We start from the raw sequence: 21,551 nt of genomic DNA, 5'->3' as shown, positions 1-21,551 counted from the left end.
ACTGAGGATAGCAAAGTGGGTATGAGAAGCAAACCAGCAATGCCTTTATATATAAGGTTTTGGAGCTGGCCTGGTGGGGAATCCATCCATCTTGCTTTACCATGCATTTCTACACTTTTTTTTTTTTTAAATCATAATGCTCAAAACTTTATCTATCTATATCATTCAAAGTACTTTTGCTATATCTTGACTAGGGGTGAAAATAGGTTAGGTCCTTAACAGGGGCTTACATCCTGGTCTACTTTAAACTTAGCATAGCTTACTTACTAAATAGGCTTAAACTAAGCTGAGGCCTTTAATTAAACCTACTTAATTAAATAGACTAGACTTATTTTTTCAAAACCTAGCCTACAAGTCTAACAAGCTAGCCTATATATATATATATATATATATATTATGTGCTATATCACAAACACATTAGTTTTATCATATGATTTTTAATCAATTTATTCTTTACTACTTCTAGTTATATTTTCAATCATATTTGAGTTATATATTAACTTTAATATTATTACTTTATTGTTATATTATATTATAGTTAGTAAGTCCTTTCAATTTTTATATATTGTAATTGATAAATTAGGTTATATGTTATATATTATAATAGCCCTAAAGTATATTTGAGACATTTAAAACTAAAATATAAGCCTATTTAAAAGGCTTTAATTTTAAATAGGCTTCTAAATAGGCTTACAGGTTAGGTCAGGCTTTAAATAGGCTCAGGCTTGAGCGAGCCTGAGCCATAAAAAAAGCCTTATATAAGTTTCGGGTCAGGCTTAGGCCTCTAATTTACCACACAGGTTTAAGCTTATTTGGCCAAAGTCTAACTCGATCCAACCTATTGTCACCCCTAATCTTGACCATAACACACACACACTCACTCACACACTCTTACATGTCAAATTTAATTCTCTGAATTTACATTCATGCATTCAGGAATTAACATACCCACACACTAAAAAAATACTTCATGTATATGAGGTCAACATACATTTTCTTTTTATGTACATCGATCATAAATGTTTGAATTCTGGACCAAGAAATAAATTCCCTTGTTTATAACTAAAAGTTCATGCTTTGAAAGTAATTAAAAATAGAAGCACGTATTTGCTGGTTAATTTCCCCAAGTTTGAAGTGTATATGGGACCTTTCACAAACAGAAAATTTAATTAATAGCTCAAGAAATTAAAGGAGGTTCGAGTGAACAAGGCTAGAAATTTACATTATAGCATGGAGGAGCAATAGCTGGGAGAGTTAATTATAATTAGGCATAACAATAATTATAATCTAGTCAAATAATTATATAAAAAATCCAGTCAAATAATTATAACAATACTCGAATACAATCTAGTCAAATAATTGTATAAAAAGATCATGAATTAAAAGACTATGTGTAACGGTGTTAATTAGTTTGTGTGTGTGTGTGAGTCTATCTCTGTTGAACATACATATGTTGGCATCCTCGTTTGTCGTAGTTTTCAAAATTGTGGAAACATAATCATCTGCTCTGCCCAAAAAGCAACGCAATTGTGCTGATGTACCAAAAATCTGATATCCACGTTCGTCTCAGAAACAAGTCAGTGAATGTGCATGTGAGCAAGAGATCACAATTGCTCCTATACTCTGTTTTTTTTTTTTTTTTTTTTGCTGTTGAAATTGGCTCTCTGAAGCTCAAGTCCTCTTAGACTCTAGTTTTCAGTAACACGTGTACACCTAATTAGCTACTTGTCACTGTTCTATATACTTAGATTTGGTATGCGTACTCCTCCGATTTCATTTATAAGTCACATTTTATAAGATTTATTTAATCTCATTTATAAGTTATGATGCGGCTTTTTATATAATATTTGAAAGTTATTTCTAAAATTATTCTTTACAAGAGAAAAAAATAATATAATATCACTTTTTGAATTTATTATATAAAGACATATTTAAAATTTTACACATTTTTATTTCTTATACTTTTTTGCGTTGATATTAATGAGATTGGTAAAAATAACTTATAAAGAAAACCAGAGAAGTATATCTTAACATTCCTTCAATTAATTAATTTAATTAATACATACTTCTTTTAGATTAAAATATATGACATTGATAATTAATTTATGATTCTAACAAAATTAGTTGAAACCTTAATTTTTTAAAAAAATTTAAATCTTTCCAATTTATATAAGAGCCCTAATAGTGATAATTTATAAAATTTCAATACATCATTTTTTTTTTCAAAAAGAGTAATAAATGAAGTAAGGACATAGTTAAAAAAATAATTATAAAAGTTGTTCAATGTTCTATATTTTAAACTAAGCAAAAATTTTAAAAGATATTTTATATTATGATATAGAGGGAGTACATATAAATCTTTAGTTCAATCGCTTGCAAGTACTATATCTCAAGTGTTTGTATTAATTAACAATTATCCTTCTCATTTTGAGAGATCGATTATTTTCCTGTTGCTAGCAGTAAAGACCTATAATGTCCCCCACACACACACAAAAATCTACATCTACGCTACGTGGCTAGGGATTAATTACCTACAAACCCTAAAAAGACCTTAATGATGACTGAAATTACATAATTAAATGAGGAATAATTTATTGATCAAGCAGTTAGGGTGTGGGGTTTGGAGATCTAGAATATATATATATATATATATATATTGATCAGTTAATGCCTTTTAATAATTTGTTAGGACGAGGTCACTTCAGTAAGTTACAAACAGTAGGGCCTTCAAAACTAACGGCACATTAGGGTTTATTTACTTAGCTAGGTGGACAAATGAAAAAGATGAGAGAATTAATAATAATAATATATAAGATTGGATTGGAAGCAAAATTTGCTTTTTCCCACATGCGCGTGGCCATAGCAAGACTTTGGACGAGTCCAAAATCACACAACTGTTAGAAGGTATCCCCACGATTCCTATTTAAGCACGCACCTTGTCCATTAAAGCTACTACACTCAGCAGCTTGCAATTCCACAGTATGTAAATCCTATGGATAGATCCAAGTTTGTTGTTTGTTTCTTCCTTTTCAAATTATTAATGTCTTGGCACTGCCAGTATTTATGTGCTTTTCAGTACCAAAAACGTTTGCACCTCCACATATTTTCCCTTCTATACACACACATATATCTTATCATCAACCAACAATTTCACAGTCAATCGCAAACACACACACATATATTATTAAGTTGTTCGAGTATGTAAGGACTTGGGTTGATGTATTGCTACGTCTTACATGAAATAAAGTTAAAGTTATCAAACTAATTACAATAAAGGAGAATAACTTATAAACTTAAACATCGAAGTTTTGATTTAAAATTTAGTGTATTTCCATTTCTTTTAACTAATTGGTCTCTCTCATGTTTTTGAACGGTCCATCCTCGTTCCTCACTTATGTACACACACATGCGTGTACAAATCATCTCAACATATTATTACAATATACATAGTATTCTTATTAATCAGTGGTGTCTGATATATATATATATATATATATAACACAACTATTTTCACAAGGATGCCTGTATATAAATTTTCTAACTTTACTATATATTCACTTAATTGGCTTCCACAATTAAAAGCAATTCAAAGTGATTTCACACAAATCCATCAATCATAGGAAGGTGTGGCTGGTGGGGAGAGAGGTGGAGGGGTGCTTGATAACCATTGCATGTCTAGAAACATCATATCTATATCTATCGTTACAATTTACAATATATATATATATATATATATAGTTGATAGTTGATGGGAGAGGGAGGGAACTGGCAGAGGCCTTGACCCTCCAAGTTTTCGATTTTTTCTAAGTATGATATATGTGTTAAGTATATTTTTGAACCCTAAAATTTATGTAAACTTCGTGTCGTATGTATGTATGTATGTGCGCGTGCACTTTTTTCAATCTTGCCGCTCACCTCAACTAAAATTCTAAAGGCTATGGATCCAGGAGGCAAGAAATTAGGCGTGTCGTTTGAAAGTTGATGTAACCAGAAATGGAGGGTTTAATTATCCTATTATCCTTTTGAAGGAGTCTAATATATACAAATCTAAAAGCTATATAATATCATGGAAACATTCAGATTCAATGCTACCAGTTACCACCTAAGAAAGTGCTTCTTATTGTCAAACATTTTACCACCGACTAGAATCATTACAAGTTTTCATTTCTTTTCTCTTCCCCCCAGCGTGTTTCTTTGAACAAACATGTACAAATTCTTTTTGTTTTTGAACTAGAAGCACATCCTGTACCTTTAATCTTTCTCTGCTTTTTTAACCCTCTCTCTGTTTCTACTTTAAATGGACAGTCGACAAAAATTTTAGCAGATTTCAACTGCATCTTTTGCCCCCTCTACAACAACAGCATGCTACGATTAGATATCTCCAGGATTTATCTTTGTTTGACTTGTTGTTCAAACTAATTACTTTTCCGCAACATATAATAAGAGCTTCGACAGTAAAAGTCAAAAGTTTCCATTCTTAATATTTATTTCCTTGAGAGGAAAATACCAAACAACACGAAAAGAGTAATTGTAAAAGTCAAAACTCGACTCATCAAAGGCGCGCCCTTCATGTACATCGCAAAACTTGCCAAAATTTGAAGGGGAAAAAATGGGAACCGATTTCGGTGCTCAGCAAGTGGTGCTCATCGTCCATCAAGATCTGGACCATCCAGATTAAAAAATTTAGATGGTCTAGATTTTTTTAATTTTAATTTTAATTTTATAAAAATAAAATTTATAATTTTTTTATAAATATATTTATCATCAACTTGAACAATACTGATTTAATTTAAATGGTTCAATTTAATGTTATAATTTTCATAAATTAACTATCTAAATGTATTCTGGATAGTCTAAATTTAATATTAAATTTTTATCTGTAAGGTCTAAATTTAAAGTTTTTATTTTTATTTTTTATTTTATATTTATTAAAATAAAAAAATATTAAAAAATTATTAAAATAAAAATTATTAAAAAATTAATATTGAATTTGTCTTGTCCAGAGTACATTTAGATATTCAGTTTATGAAAATTATAATATTAAATTAAATTACTCAGAATTTCAGATTGAATCAATACTGTCTAAATTAATGATGAATATATTTATAAAAAAATTTATAAATTTTATTTTTATAAAATATAAAATTAAAATTGAAAAAATCTGAACCGTCCACATTAAAAATATGAATGGTCCAGATCTTGGTGGATGATGAGCACTGTGCTCAGCAGCTTGCTAAGCACCGAAACCAGTTCCAAAAAAATCATAACGACTGCTCTATATTTTATCTCTCTCTCTCTCTCACTGTGTGTGGGGGGGTTGTTGATTTTGTTATGTTCAAATTTGATTTGCTTAATTATGCAAAAATAAATTAAGCAAAAATTTAAAGTACATTCCTCAAGTTACTGCTATTTGGGAGAAAGACAATTCGAGATTTCAGTTTAATTAATGATAATTAGATTCCAAAATTATTATTTAAATAGTTACAAATATATGAGAATCTCATGATCAGTTGCAAATTATTATAATTAATTTTTATTAGCATTTTATTTGTAACTTAAACTTTCATTTTTGTAATTGTCTGAATTAATATTTGTAATTAAATTCCAACAAAATTTTTGAGGATGTTACTAATGAGAGTTTTGAGATCTAATTGTCTCCTTCCCGTACTGTTTTAGCTTCACTTCACTTGTTGATCCCAAGGCTAATTAAGATCAAAACTGCAGCAATATCTAAGTCCTGTATATATACATGCATATATATATATATATATATATAAATCAGTGGTTGCCGCAGCATGTTAATAAAAAAGATAAAAAAAATATGCACAAAGATGAATGAAAATTTAACATAAAAGTTATTTTCACGTAACTTTGTTGGATAAATATTCTCCCCTGATTTATTTCTGTATCATGTTCGCAAATGTAGTCACTATTATTATTATTATTATTATTATTATTATTATTGTTATATCGTTTTCACACACACACTGTTTCTGTTTATTAAACTGTTGATAGGAGGCGATGACATCTTAGAAGCTAGCTGTTAATATGTGGCATTGTCACACTTGAATGGAACCATGCATGTGAAATGTAGCTAGTTGCACCAAATGCCCTACCTACAGGATTCATCAGCCTCATCATTCCCCACACAACCCAATTATCTTGTCCACGATTTCCAACTTTTCATCTCATTCACAATTATTGACTTTAGATTTCATATCTTCTTTCTAAATATCCCATTAGATCTTTTTCCATGCATTCTAATTAATCATGAGGTGGTGGTTGTAGCTAGAGAACGAATTAGGAATGATATATATAACCCATAATTATCCAAGTGTCACATCTTGCTCATAGTTCTAGTTTGAATTTATATATTTATACCCAGTGATCTTCACTGTTTGTGTCCCAAATTCTTACGCTTTGTATGCAAAAATTCCAACAACCGACAGCTTTACCTCCTTCTTCCATCTATAAGTAACAACACCATATAACAGTTCTTCCATCACTTCATTTGTTGTTGAGCTTGAAACTGAATTCCAATGGCTTCAGGATTAAGATGCTTCAACAATATTATTGACACTCTTAATTAAGACCACATTTAGCATACATCATCATCACGATACATCAATTATTTTGCTTTCTACACCTGGACTTTCAGGATTTTGAATTTGTGTGGTTACTTGACTTTCACCAACCACTGTAAAAAAAAAAAAAAAAAACTTTTTTTATTAACCCATGTAGAAAGCATTTTGTGCTAGCTTGTGTATCTAAATGATACTCAATATTATATATTTTAATTAATATGAAATGAGGTATCTTATATTGGACCATGTTATTCATATATTGGCGTTTTTTAGTGATATAAATATTTAAATTGCCTCGCACAATCTAAAACATCATACGCTTGTTTGGTATTTGTGTTGTTTTTTTTGTTAAGGTTGCCAACTACTCGTTGGGTGTTTTGAGTAATTAATTAAATCTCGAGGTTTTAATTGTCTGTCATTCTTGCAGTTGCTCAAAACCCCAGACATGTTCTTGTAGGAGCCACGTAGTTGTTGCATCTTTTGATTAAAAAAACAAAAAAGAAAGAAAGAATTTCTTTTGGTCAAACAATTCAGTGCAAAGAGTGCTCTATTCCATCATCATATCAAATAAAAATACTGAAACCGAAAGGCTATATGAATGGATACCACCATTGTTGACATTTACGTTCAAATGCTTTCTCGGATGTTGTTCAACTTGGCTTAGCTAGAGTTTAAATTTTGCTTGCTTTTTGTAGCCAGCGACTTCTAGCTTGCTAGCTAGTTTTTGACAAACGTGTCATATTCATTGTACTAACCATCTTAACAGCGCGCGCGCACATATAAAATTAATGTTTGATATCTTCCGCAACCAAGAATAATTCACACACGCCTATAAGAAGAAAAAGAAGAGCGCCAAACTCTACTGTTCATGCACAAGAGAAACAGTGGGTGTTAGGTTCAGTAATATTAAGTGAGGGTCCATGAGTTTGATACACACCCATCTTATTACTTAGATAGGCTTAGTCAAATTAATTCTTTAATGTAATGAAGACTAGCTAGCTTTGAATATATGCATGCCTACGGTCCCGACTAATTAAGATGCGAAATCACAGTGAACGGTAAAATCTATCCTTTCAAAAAGATTAACAGACTGTTGAGTCAAAAGATGAATGTTGATTTTTCATTTGCAAAAGTGTCATGATGGTAATGCGGATGTTGTTTAATTAATTCACACACACATATATAGAAAGAAGGGATCAAAATTGCAGAATGTGGAGTAATGATTTTAAGAAGGAAAGGTCCGGGATGTATGTGAGAGTGTTAATTATATATATATATATATATATAAACACGCATGAGAATAAGCAATTAGTATATATAGATGGTGTTATTTGGGAGGGCTATACAGTTCAAGTTTGACGGCAACAAAGATTTCGCATGGATCAAGACGTAACATAATCAACGGCTTTTTATATCGTCAAAGGTTTGTGTCATGTTCACGTGCTTATTACTTTAGAGCACCGATTCTATCTTGTCTTGGTTGGGCACAGCATGATATGTATTCATATAAGGGAACTGATTCTCTGTTGCAGTGACACGCTTACGAGAAAAGAGATAAATATATTAGTAAGCTGGGACTGATAAGAAGAACCAAGAAAAAACTACAAGATTCATCACCGGCCAAAAACCATTCTATTCATTCCAAACAAAAGAATTAAAGTGGAAAAATTGTACAAAAAGGAGAGAAATTTGCAAATAAGGGTCGACTCTTGAAACTGATTGCAGATTCCTGAAATTGAGCTTCAAGATTATCGAAGTTCCATGATTCTTGAACTTTGACTATAGATCTTTTAAGTTATGGCCCTTCCTGCTAAATATCTCCACTTTTTGGTCCTTACGCACAATTTTTCCCGAAAAATTTGGGCCACTATATATAAGGCTTCTTGGAAATAACGAAATGACTGGACGCAAGATGGGCGATAATATATAATCGATCTCAGGGTCCCTAGTCTCTCGCCTGCATTATTGGATCACATGCTAGGAAGCCCAAACTTTTTTGTTATAAGCCCAAAATGCTTATCCCTTTTTTGGCAGACCAAAATGCATATCTTTCTTATTAATCATCATTCATTTTTGCTCTGTTCTGTTTTCTACGCCACCTCCCGATATTGTACTCTTGCGAGTTACAGGGAATTGGGATTCGTGACTTTCTATAAATTTTATATTGTCCATAAAAATATGGATGTCAATATATAGATATATATATATATATATCACTTTATTTTAAAGTTTTCGCTCTGCTCTTATCAATTAGATATATTTTATGAATATAATATGTATTTGTGCCTTCCAAATTATTTATCACAGTAACTTTATTTGCGACATCTTTTCCCATTTTAATATTTTTAACATACCATGCCTATTTATTGTCATTTGTATCCTCCGTCATGTCTTATACATAAGGTTTTCAGACTTTTTTTAGGCAGATTAAGAAAAGTTGTCAGCTTACTTTATTTTATTATTTGTTCAAAACTATAGTTGAAAATACAGGTGGGCTTAGCCTTTAAAGATTTAGGCCCTTGAGCCCGATTATTCATTTTTAGCCTCCTTTTTGAAATTTGGCCCTTATTTAAAAGGTTTAAGGCCGGGATGGGAAACCTATTCCAAAAAGATAAAAAAAATTAAATATTATAAATTAATTAAAAAATTAAAATTCACACAATATTTTAAAAATTAAACAATATATTTAAACATCTAAACAACACACATTCATCAATTAAAACTCAAATTCTCCTTATTCTCATCATCTACAAATAAAACATTAGATCCCTCAGATGTAAGTGTATTTGTTGAAGATGGAGGTAAAAATTCAATGTCAATTACCTTTACAACTTCTTCTTGATCACCTATAATAAATATTAATTAAATCGTGTCATTATCAATCAAATATGTATATGTATATGTATATATATAAAATAACCAGGTTTGAAAGGCTGCTTGAGCCCAAGTTTTTTTTCACAAGGCTTATTAAGGCTGGGCCTTTAAGCCCGGTTCCTTTAAAAAAATAATTTTTAAAGTCTGAATCCTTATTTAAATAAGGCCTATAAATCCGGCCCTTATTCCCAGCTTTATTCAAAACAAACAAATATTTTAATTTTTTTTGCCTTATTAATTAGAGTTAATATGTAATTTAAACCTTGAATTATAAGTTTAGAAGTGATTTAAATCCTAAACTTTTATTTAATACATTATAATCTTAAACAACAAAAATTGTGTAATTTTATTCCCACCATTAAATCAAAACAAATGTTTGTTATTTTTTTTAGATGAAGCCTAGCGTGCTGTTTTCATCAAATTCTACCCTCTCGCTCTCTTCTACTTTGCTTTAAAAAAAACTGCACATTAGGCCTCTTTTTTAAAAAAAATAAAGGACATTTATTTTAATCTAATAGTAGGGATGAAATTACATTAATTTTAATCATTTATGGTTCAAGGTATATCAAATAGAAGTTTAAGGTTCAAATTACTTCTGAACCTATAATTTAAGATATAAATTATATATTAATTCTATTAACTAAAGGAAATCTCATAGGGCCCCACTCGAATTACCCAAAAAAACTTAAAATTATATATTGAAAATAAAATATGATTTAATACTTTAGCTAGACGGTTTATAATTTGAGTATACTTGTATGCCAAAATGCGGTCACCTTTTTTGGAAGAAAAATTTGCTTGCACTATACATTGACATACTCCCTCTGTTTAAAAATACAGGATATTTTTAATTGAATGTCACTTTCTAATAAAATAATTATTTACTTTGAAACTAACTCTATCTTTTTATATTTATTCATGTTAAACACCCTACAATAAATATAAAATTATTTATTAATAAGGTCACTTTTGAAAAAAATATAATAATTGTACCTCAAAAGATTAAAAATATTTTATATTTTTGAATATACAACTCTTTAAAAAAAATTTTAAATCTTTTGACAAAGGGAGTAATTTTTTATTCACGGCACTTGTATTTTAGATCTTGTGTGTTTTTTTTTTTTAAAAGCCTTGTCGTCTATGTCATGAACCCATTTGTGTGGCATTTTTATTAACTAATTGTGCTTATAGTTTCCTAGGTAATTGGTTTTCACTATATAATAACCCCTCCAGTATATATAATGAGATATCTCGTGAGTTGTCATCCATATCTGTATAAACTTCACATTTTTCTTTTTTTTTTTTGGGGAAAAGTTTAGGGATAAGAATGAATGATGATTGATTTACAGATAAGCAATCGTAATCCCTGTTCTAAGCTGGGTCTCATATACATTATAAAATTGGTAAGAGTATGAGTGTGTTGCATTAATATAACGCAACAAACGTGGTAAACAACTCAGAATATAATATTATTCACTTTATTCTTTTGAATATAAACATAGACCCATACCGTATTGGATCCTTCGATTCCCCCCCCCCTTTTTTTGGGTCATGAACATTGACTCAAATCTTTAAAATATTTATAGGGATACGGAAAATATACAGATTTTGCCCATCTCCGGGCATTACTCAAATAGTCAAATTAATACCACGTTTTAATTTATGACAGATATAAATGTGTTTGATACTATATCTTAACTCAAGTTTACACGTTTTTTTACTCAAACTTCTATCCCTGTTATTTTAAGAGAACGTCTGTATAAATGAGCTTGACACATCACACTTTTACATAAAACTTAAAAGTATTAAATTTATTAGTCTTTTTTATTTAATTTTTCCCAGTTCAATATTATCTTACTCGAGATGATTGACTTCTTTTGACTCAAAAGCAAGGTGCACTGTATCTTCGATATCCCGCCGCCTAGTTGTTGTAATATCTTATATGCTGACATGACTCATCTTATTAATTAATATAGTTTACTCGTGGCCTCCAATTCAAAAAAAAAAAAAAAGCAAGGTGTACTCACACTTCACATTCCAATATTTTTCATCCTTTTGGCCCATGTAAAATTTTAAAGGAAAAATTAATCTTTTAGTTCTTCAATTTTTAATTCAATTATAATTCAGTCTTTCAACTATGATTCGCTGTGATTTAGTCTCTCAACTATGACTTGCCTATAACTCAATCCATCAACTTTTGAATCACTTACAAATTAGTCTCTGAACTTTTATTAATTTTTTTTCATATTAGCTTATATCTCACATCAATGAGCAAGATGAGGATATTTTAGAATAATATATAAGCATTTTTTATCCCTCTTATTTGATAAAAAATTTTTAAAAAAAAATTAAAAAATAAGGATCGAATTATAGGTGAATCAAAAGTTGAGGGATTAAGTCGCAGCGAATTATAATTGAGGGACTGAGTCGCAGTGAGTTATAGTTGAGGGACTGAGTTATAAATAAGTTAAAAGTTGAAGGATTAAAAGATTAATTTTTTCAATTATAAAATATGATCACAAATAATTACCTAGTCACCTGTAATAAAATCTCTAAATTAAACTTCTTGACGATATCCGTAAATCAGTGTTTTTCAGAAGCGCTCTACAGCAGAATCGGGTAATAATCCTATTTTTATGTAGTTTTTTTTTTTATAACATCCGCCTTAATAATTAATTTAATATTTTTCACTATATCATGTGCAACCCCCCCCCCCCAAAAAAAAAGTGTTCTACCTTATTAGTTATTAGTCATGAATACATTGAATCCTTTGGCGCAGGGGGGGTCAATGATACTACTATCTGATCTTAAATTAAATATGACGTAGGATCTTGTTAATAAATTGTCATGAAATAAGAAAGTAAGTTAAATTAGTCATTTGTCATTACTGTGCTTAGAGTTTATGACATTTTCTCTAATATTTACTACTAGTAATAAATTCTCATAAATTAATAAATACTCGCCATACAATTCATCTATTAGTATTTACTTAGATATTTCATCTATTAGTATTTACTACTAGCATTTTATTCCGGTGAAAAAATTGTACAATAAATAAGAATAATTTGGATAAAAAATAATTAATGTGTTACACTAAAAATTAAAACAATTTTCTTGCTCACTTCATCTATGATTTATTTAATAAAATCACATCAATTCAATTAAATAAAATTTTATTATATCATTATTTTTAATGACTTTATTTTTAAAGTGCAGTACCTTTTTAATTTTTTATATTTTCTTTTTTTATCATCATCGGTAGAATCAACTCATGTTTACAATTGTTCAATATGATGTTTTTATTGAACAAAGTATGGATAATGTGTATTAGATTCATGTAAAAATTTTTACTCTTATATTTAGGGAGGGGATCACAATAGTGTTCCTCACAATCACAACATTCTAGGCCAGTTAATAAGCTGGAATTTTAAATATATTCATATAATGATATAATTATACAAGAACGTGAAACAAGCATGCATGGAAATGTGACTTAACAGGTTATTGAGCCACCCGATGAATGTCATTTTCCATCTCAACTAATTATTTATTTTTGAAAAAATGTCTTATCAAAATTTAAACACTAAATGCCCTTCAAACCTTTTATAAATTATGTCAAATATGAAGTTTATTAAAGAAAAAATGACAGAGAAATACTTATAAACTATGGAAATCCCAATTTCAACTTTTTAACCTCTGCTCTATACCTAGTTTCACTCTTATCACCTGAATACCTTATTTAGCTTTTGAGACGAATTATTATAATCAGTCAAGAAAAAGTAAATTTTATTTTACGAAAAATTAATTTCATCCATCTGAAAATATTTTTTTAAAAATTTATATTACATTCTCTTTCATAATTAATAAATTTAAATAAAAATAATATTTAAAAATGTAATTAATACGTACCCATCAAATACCTTATATTTAAGATTAATTTTTTTAAAAATAAATTCTATAATAAGGATCACGGAGATAATAGAGCATTAGATATTTTTTACAATTATTTTTAACTATATTTTTATTTTATTTATTACTCTTTTTTTAAATGTATTAAGATTTTAATTGCTATCATTAAAACACTTAAAATATGATATTTAATGAGAATGCGATTAGAAAAATAAAAGTTTTTGTAAAAAATTGAGATTTTATTTAACTTTTTTTTTTGGAAAATTGTCAATTAATTAACAATGTATCGTCCTGTATTACAATTAGGAGAGGAAGTATATCCTTGAATTATTTTCTACAGTAATTCAACTAGTTTGTTGGCTTGGCCCTGACTCTAGTCTCTAGACTCGAGAGCCTCGTGCAGTACACGGATTTCGGCGTTTTATTATTTTGGCCTCCAGTGATTTATTTATTTTTTAATAAACGTTTTTTAAGCTTATGTATCTGAAACTCCTTGCATTAAGCTTTTGGATTTCTCTGTCGAAATGACCTTATGATCCCTCATCCTATTTTAAATTATCCATCCTGTCCTGACTCCTGACATCCATGAGTGCCGCTTGTTTTGTTTAGTTCGTACACGCTTGCTAAGATCAATCATCTAGTTTTTGCTTCAATCTCTCCGCCCTCTTCCACAAATAATTTCCTTCTATGCATAACAAACAATCCAGAACGAACGGAATTCTTACCTTTGATTGGATTTCTTCTTCATTGATCCGCAAGATACTTCTGTACGGACAGCCGGAGAAGGATGCTGGGCAGTCGGATATGGCAGAGGACGGTTTGGGGCTTCCGCCGGCGTTGCTTCTGTCCTTACATCTCCCTTAACTCTTCTCCGTTGGAGCAAAACGCTCCGTTTCGGAAGATCTTTTCTGGGACCTCTTCTGGCTCCGCTCCTGCGTCGTTTAGGCGGCCCAGAGCTCCAGATAATATAGATGTGAGTTCTTGATGTTGATGTGCATGTTCATGTTATATCAATTATCAGTTGGATTTGCATTTGATATACGGCGTCGTTTAAGTCCTCACTGTCATGGACTCATGGGTTGTCCCCTATATTTTTCGAATTTCGTCCAAAAAGCTATAGGATATGAGATATCTAGCAAGAATCACAATACAGTCTTTTTAGTTTTATAATTTTCATAAAGCATCACTGTATGAATATTTTCAATATGTCCAATCCATTCGTATCTTATGCCATACTGCTTCAGATTTCAATGTCAACATAACAGGGTATTCTGCTCTTTTGTAAGTCGCTTGAAGTTTCTTTTGACCTGAGTGGAAACTGATGTGTAGTAAAGTTGATGAATTAATTACTCATTAGTTTTGTCAATTACTGCCCGATCAAATGGTCGCACTAATTTCACTATTCGATTAGTGATATTATGTTTTTGTTGAACTTGCTTCAGTTAATCATGTCACTAAATTCCAACTAGTAGTGGCTGCATTTAGTTTTTGACTACATCACTGTTTAGTAAATCTCTCCACTTTCAATGTTTCTTATACAAAGACACGCTGCTTTTCCACTGAAGCCGTGGCAGACCTTCCTGCGGGCGGGATAGTTGACGTGCCATTGGCACAAACGGGTGAAGGTATTGCAGAATGTGAACTTCTCAAATGGTTTGTGCAAGAGGTGAGCGACTGGATGGTTCCTTATTTCCTCGCTTTTTTTTTTTTTTTTAAATCAAATATGCAATATTCTATCTTAACTTCTGTCCTTGGTTCTATGCTTTTCGAAAATGAGCTCCTCTCCGTTTTCCAATGCACACAACGTATTTTGGAGGTGGAATGTCACTTTCAATAAGTTGAAATATTTGTCAACATCTGAGTCTTGTTCCATGTTCCATTTGAGGTTGCCACTTTTTTAAACAAGTCATCTCAAGAATTTATCATGTCATCTTGGCAGGGGGATCAAGTTGAAGAATTTCAACCACTTTGTGAAGTTCAAAGCGATAAAGCAACTATAGAAATTACGAGTCGTTACAGGGGGAAAGTTGCTCATCTTCTCTTTGTTCCTGGTAATATTATCAAGGTGGGACTTTATACCTTAAAAGCAGAGGATATGATTGACTAAGTAATGATTTTGAATAGATATTGGTTCATGTTAACATTATACGTCCACTGGTTTGGGAATGAATTTGAACACAAAAATTTAGAGATCTGAAAGGAGTAACTTAAAATAGGCAGATGAAACATTTATTGTTCAAAATAGGAGTAAACTCATCAGGAATTATAATCTCAGACATGTTAAACTTTTGGGGAAGAGTGAGAGATCTAACAGGGTAGGTGAAGAGGAGGAAAGAGAGGAAGCATCCAAAATTTTTTATGGAGAATCTATGCTGTCAAGTGGCAGAAAAACCACAGTGAATTAGTATTTGAGTGACTCAGAAAAATTTAACATCTTTGTCATGATGTAAGAGAGGCTTTTTATATTGCCTAGGCTCGTGAAGGAATACTTGAAAATATCATCCTCAGAAGATTGTTTGAAAATATATGCCCTGTTATGCAATTCCCTTTTCATTTCTCTGTTATGCTTTCTCTTTCCTTGTCACAGGATCAACCAAGAGTGGGTAACAGGGATACTTGTATTTGACTACATGCTTGTAGTGGCTAATTGACCATTTCCCCCCCTCTTTCTTCATTACATAAGAACATGACATACGGGAATAATTTATAAATCATGTCTATTTTTGCAACTATCTGTGGGGCCTATGGAGCATTACATTTCCAATGCGTGAAGATTTCAGGGGCAGCATTGTTTGGAATATGTACAGAATTGCATTATTTGAAACTTTATTTGATATTTTTAAAAAAAAAAATCTACTTAATCAGACCTGGAAAAAATATTTAGCCTTTTGTATTGTGATTGGAGAATGACATTTTTTAATAGTTGATTGTTGATAAAGTATGATGGTTGTGCGATTCATATAGCCAACCTCATTTAGTCGGATAAAGTTTTTTGTCATCATCATCGTTGTATTGTGATTGGAGACTTCGGATGTAATTGTGCTTTTGTTAATTGCAGGTCGGGGAGCCCCTTTTAAAGCTAATGGTTAATGAGTCTTCATCACCAGCAATCATTTCTAGAGATCCAGAAAATGTAGAGTCATCTAGCTCTGATGATGAAAATGGTAATCCAGGTAGGGTTCTATCAACACCTGCTGTGCGGTGTCTAGCAAAAGAACATGGTATAGACATAAATGATGTATGTGGAACCGGAAAAGATGGTAGAGTTTTAAAAGAAGATGTGCTTAAATATGCTGTCATGAAGGGAATCGTTAAACATCAATCTGTTCCCTTGAATGCTGATTGTGGAAATCAGTCCCAGCCTGTGGAAAGGAACAACTGTGATGCAACGGCTAAATTTGAATGGACATTTGAAGACAGGATTGTTCCCCTTAGGTAAAAATTTCAAATTTTTAATCAATTTTCTTTTGACTACATGTGTGAAATATATTAAACTAGGTAAGAAGCTAATTCTTACCACTACCATTTATGTTAAATTAATCCATGTAGCTGACCCTACCTAGTGGGATAAGGCTTGTCATGTTGTTGGAGAAAAGTGTGATAAACTCTGCTGTAGGAGTGAAAGGATGTGATTTGCATTACTTTTTATGACAAGACTTGGATGAATTCCAAAGAACTTGCTTAAAAGATTAATATAGATTTTGTTTCTACTTTTCTTTTGCAGAGGTTTTCAAAGAGCAATGGTAAAAACAATGTCTATGGCTTCCAAAGTTCCACATTTCTATTATGTAGACGAGATAACTTGTGATGCTCTGGTGGAGCTTAAAACATCTTTTCAGAATAATAATACTTCTCCAGATGTCAAGCACACTTTCCTTCCCTTATTAATTAAATCACTCTCAATGGCCCTGATAAAGTATCCCTTGATGAATAGTTGCTTCAATGAAGAGTTAGTGGAGGTCGTACTCAAAGGTTTGTATCATAGACACTTGTGTGTAAATTATTGCTATATTTTCGCTGCTTTTCCCTGAACTTGAAGCTTGATCGTGTTTAAATTCATATAGGATAAATGCAATGCTTTGTTGTTTGGTGAAATATTTGCATTCAAGGAAAATTATCTGAAGTATGAACTTTTAAATTTAAGATTTATATATAGCAGTGGAATAATCCGAGTTTTATTGTGTGCATTTCTTCTTTGTAAATGAGAATCGTTAAGAGTCTAATTACCAAAATTAAACAAAGAAAAGTCAAAGTTGTTAAATTTATATATACTTTACGACCTAACCTATTCTCCTTTGATGCTTAGTTGGCTGTTGTTATATTTGGATTATTGCATGAATCTTGCTTGTTTGTTTTCTGGCAACTGATAAGTTGATAATTTAATTTGAGGCAGCGGCATTCCAGATTTGATGCTGTGACTTTTTGGCTATAGGTTCGCACAACATTGGAATTGCTATGGCTACTCCAAGCGGTTTAGTTGTACCAAACATAAAAAATGTTCAATCTCTTTCCATCTTGGAGGTTAGTTTGCACTCTAATGGTTGTTTGTGTACGTTATCTACTCTAAAAGTGCTTTATACTTGAATTCTATATCATGATCCAAGTGCAAGTCTGATGCCTTTTGTTTTCCTTCTTAATTCATGAGCCAAGTGCTTGAACGAGTATATCTCAACTACGTTTGTGATTTTTCTGTCTTTAATGTGATTGTTTTGGTTGCTAAAGTTGGTTCACATTGGAGAAGGGGTAAGGGGCTTTTTTTTTAGACTCTGTACAAGGGGAAGGGGAAAAAAAAGAGCCAATATGTCTTTTGCCTGGCTTCTGCAGCTGTTCTCAAGGAGCAGTACTTGTGCTTTGCGGTGCATGATTTTGTTAACATGTTAAGTTTAGTGAAAATGTATATTTCTTACTTCATTTCTTAGTACAAGTTTATAAAAACTGATCTACGTGGCTGCATTAGGTTTATCATTTACCTCTGCTTCTCTGTAGCTGCGCTCTTGTATAATTACCATTCTTTTGCTTGTAACTACATTTGCTTGCATCATCTGTTAGTACAAGAGTCCCTGTGTGCTTACAGCACCGTTGAAGTAATGATGATCTTTTCATTCCAATAAATCACATTGTTCTGCCTCTTGTTTATTTTATTAAATTTGTGTATTAGATAACGAAAGAACTATCAAGACTGCAACAACTGGCATCGGATAACAAGCTTAATCCTGAGGATATATGTGGGGGGACAATTACTTTAAGCAACATCGGGGCAATTGGTGGGAAGTTTGGCTCCCCACTTCTCAATCTGCCTGAAGTATCCATTATTGCAATTGGTCGAATTCAGAAAGTTCCGCAATTTGCAGATGATGGGAGTGTGTATCCTGCATCACTCATGACTGTAAGTCTTCCTTTGATTTGCTCATGCAAATGAACAGACAAACTTTTACCCTTTGATCAGATGGAAAGAAAATTAGAGAGGAAAGAGTATGAGGGAAAACTCCCAAAAATAGTAAATTTTTTTACTACTTTTGGAAGTTTTTCTTCCTAATATTCTCTTCCTATTTTCTTCACATTTCCTCCCTATCCAAACCAAGCCTTCTTAGGAAAAAAGGACGAGTTCTATAAGAATTCCACATGAAACAGAAGCATGTATGGCTTAGGCAAAGCAAACCCATGCTGTACACCTACTCTTGGATTCATCAAACCAAAGTATATGCTTGTAATAAATAAACCTAAGGAAGAAAGGAAAATGGCTTTGCATAAGAAAGCCATAAATAACACATATCGGGTTGTCTTTTCTTACCATATCATATATACTCTTTTTAATTTCTTATAGAGCATGATAGCAATTATTAGACGGCACCCTTGATACTTTTCTGTGAAAGAAATGGTTTCTAGACGCAGGACATGGCATCTTTTCTATTGAGAGGTCGATGTAACGGATGAACTCATATTAGACACTTGTTGCTACTTTTATTTTAGGTTGAAATTAAAGATGAAAACTAACAGAGTTCTTGATTAGTGTCACATAAGTTTCCCCGATTATCATCTTCAGGAAATTTTAGCGACTCTTTTCCCCTTACCATAAACATTAAGAAGTTATTGATAAAAGATAGTCCCAAATCTCCTCCCCCCCCCCCCCCCCCAAAAAAAAGGACTATAAAACCAGGAAAAAATTAGTTCTTGCGGCCTAGTACTTCGCCATCGACGCCTTTGGAAAAAATCCTAATGCCACACGCTTTTTAAGAAATTGATAACAATTAACAAGTACCTAGGAAACCACCCCTTAGTTTTGTTCTATAAATCTATATAATTCCAAATTTTAAGAATGTGTAAGTGTTGTTAATTTGTTATAACTATTCATGAAATCTGACCATACAAACTGGGATATTATTGTTGTTTCAGGTTAACATCGGTGCAGATCATAGAGTGCTGGATGGAGCAACCGTTGCCAGATTTTGCAATGAGTGGAAAAAATTAATCGAAAATCCAGAGCTTCTTTTGTTGAACTTGAGATAATAGTGTTGAATAACTTTCTCAGCCCTTTGGCTAAGATCAAGTGTAAGATGATATTGTTGACATAAAGGAGGACTTACCCCATCCAGTTCCACATTTCATACTGGTTCATAGATGTTAGGGCTCGAGTGATGGCTCCAAGAATTGCTCACTGAACAGATCTGTCAGGTTCCATATCCAGTGAAGAGACTATATGTCGTTAATCTTTCTGTTTGAAATGGGGTTTTCATTTTGGAAATTAGGTTATTCCTAATATTCTCGTGAATATCATCGTGGGTATATATATGCCCAAAAAACCTAATGGTTTGTCTAAGCCTCAGATCCTACATTCCGTCTCGGAAATATAAAAATTCAGGCTACACATTTGCACGGCTAATTTCTTGATTGAAAAACTAAAAAGGAATATTGAATTTGTTTAGGGTCGATTTTGTGTAGGGTTGTCTCTTAAATTGGACAATATATATATATTATATTGTGTAATGAAAGCACAAATTTACTTCAAAAAATATACTCTACTCAATAATATTAAACTGTTTTTTTTTTGGCAGCAAAAATTTGTCTAATATAAAGCCTAACTATGCTTAATGATAGTCCAAAATAAAAATAATAAACTCTACTAAATTAAAAAAAAAAGAAAAATTAATCTTTTAGTCCTTCAACTTTTAAGTTATTTATAACTTAATTTCTCAATTATGGCTCGTTGTGACTTAATCCTTCAACTATAACTCGTCTATGACTCAGTCTCTCAATTTTTAAATCACTTACAAATTAATCTCTTAACTTTTGTTAAATTTTTTTTTTCATGCTAGCTTATATCTCACATTAATGAATAAGAAAGGGTATTTTAAAATAATATATGAGCATTTTTATCCCTCTTATTTGATAAATTTTTTTGAGAAAAATTAAAAAATAAAGACCGAGTTATAGGTTAATCAAAAGTTAATGGACTGAATTGTAGTGAGTTATAGTTGAAGGATTGAGTCGCAGCGAGTCATAATTGAGGACTGAATTACAAGTAAGTTAAAAGTTGAAGGACTAAAATATTAATTTTTCAAAAAAATAGATATAGGTCTCAATATTGTGAAAAGTTTGAAAAATTAGTTTGTATTCCCGTGGTCTATAAATAGCGAAGTTTGTTATTATTTTATATTGATTTATTCTGAAATACACACATTATTTTTATCTAAAATTTTTACAAACAATTATATATATATATATATATATATATTTACAATCTTCCACCAAAATTAGTAAGCTCGATATGCTTTTTGGACAATAATAATGAACTCCGCTTTCCTCTATCATATATATATATATATATATATATATATAATAGAACTATTTAATTTCAACCTCCTTATGCTTTCTCCCAACAAAAAAAAAAAATGAAGTGGCGTGTGAATACCACTACCATTATTACAAAAATACCCTTTTAATTTTAAATATTAGTTACTTTTTAAAAGTATGGTTTTGTTTACTTTATAAGTTATTAATTGATGAAATTATTTAATTTATTAAAATTCTTAAATTATCCTTAAAAAAAAGAAATAAAAAATTATTATGTCATTTATTTATTTTTTATTTTTTACTTAAAAATTATATTTAAAATTTTATTTATTTTATTTATATTTTTATTATATTAATTTTGATAAGGTTGATAAAAATAATTTATAAATAAAA

General features: G+C 30.9%; 1 protein-coding gene across 1 annotated transcript; it reads left to right on the top strand.

Moving 5' to 3' along the window:
• The first annotated feature begins 13,898 nt into the window (after positions 1 to 13,898).
• On the top strand, positions 13,899 to 20,109 carry LOC129309823 (lipoamide acyltransferase component of branched-chain alpha-keto acid dehydrogenase complex, mitochondrial). The gene is made up of 8 exons (XM_054951549.1): positions 13,899 to 14,340; positions 14,911 to 15,033; positions 15,307 to 15,432; positions 16,426 to 16,802; positions 17,092 to 17,339; positions 17,800 to 17,888; positions 18,526 to 18,753; positions 19,761 to 20,109. The coding sequence occupies exons 1-8, from the start codon at positions 14,155 to 14,157 to the stop codon at positions 19,872 to 19,874; spliced, it is 1,491 nt and encodes a 496-aa protein (XP_054807524.1). The 5' UTR covers positions 13,899 to 14,154; the 3' UTR covers positions 19,875 to 20,109.
• Positions 20,110 to 21,551: the final 1,442 nt, after the last annotated feature.

The sequence above is a fragment of the Prosopis cineraria genome, unplaced genomic scaffold, assembly GCF_029017545.1.
Source record: "Prosopis cineraria cultivar Desert tree isolate PC_DT_omini unplaced genomic scaffold, ASM2901754v1 PC4, whole genome shotgun sequence".
In the NCBI taxonomy this organism is placed as follows: Eukaryota; Viridiplantae; Streptophyta; class Magnoliopsida; order Fabales; family Fabaceae; genus Prosopis; species Prosopis cineraria.
This window is presented reverse-complemented; position numbering and strand designations above follow the sequence as displayed.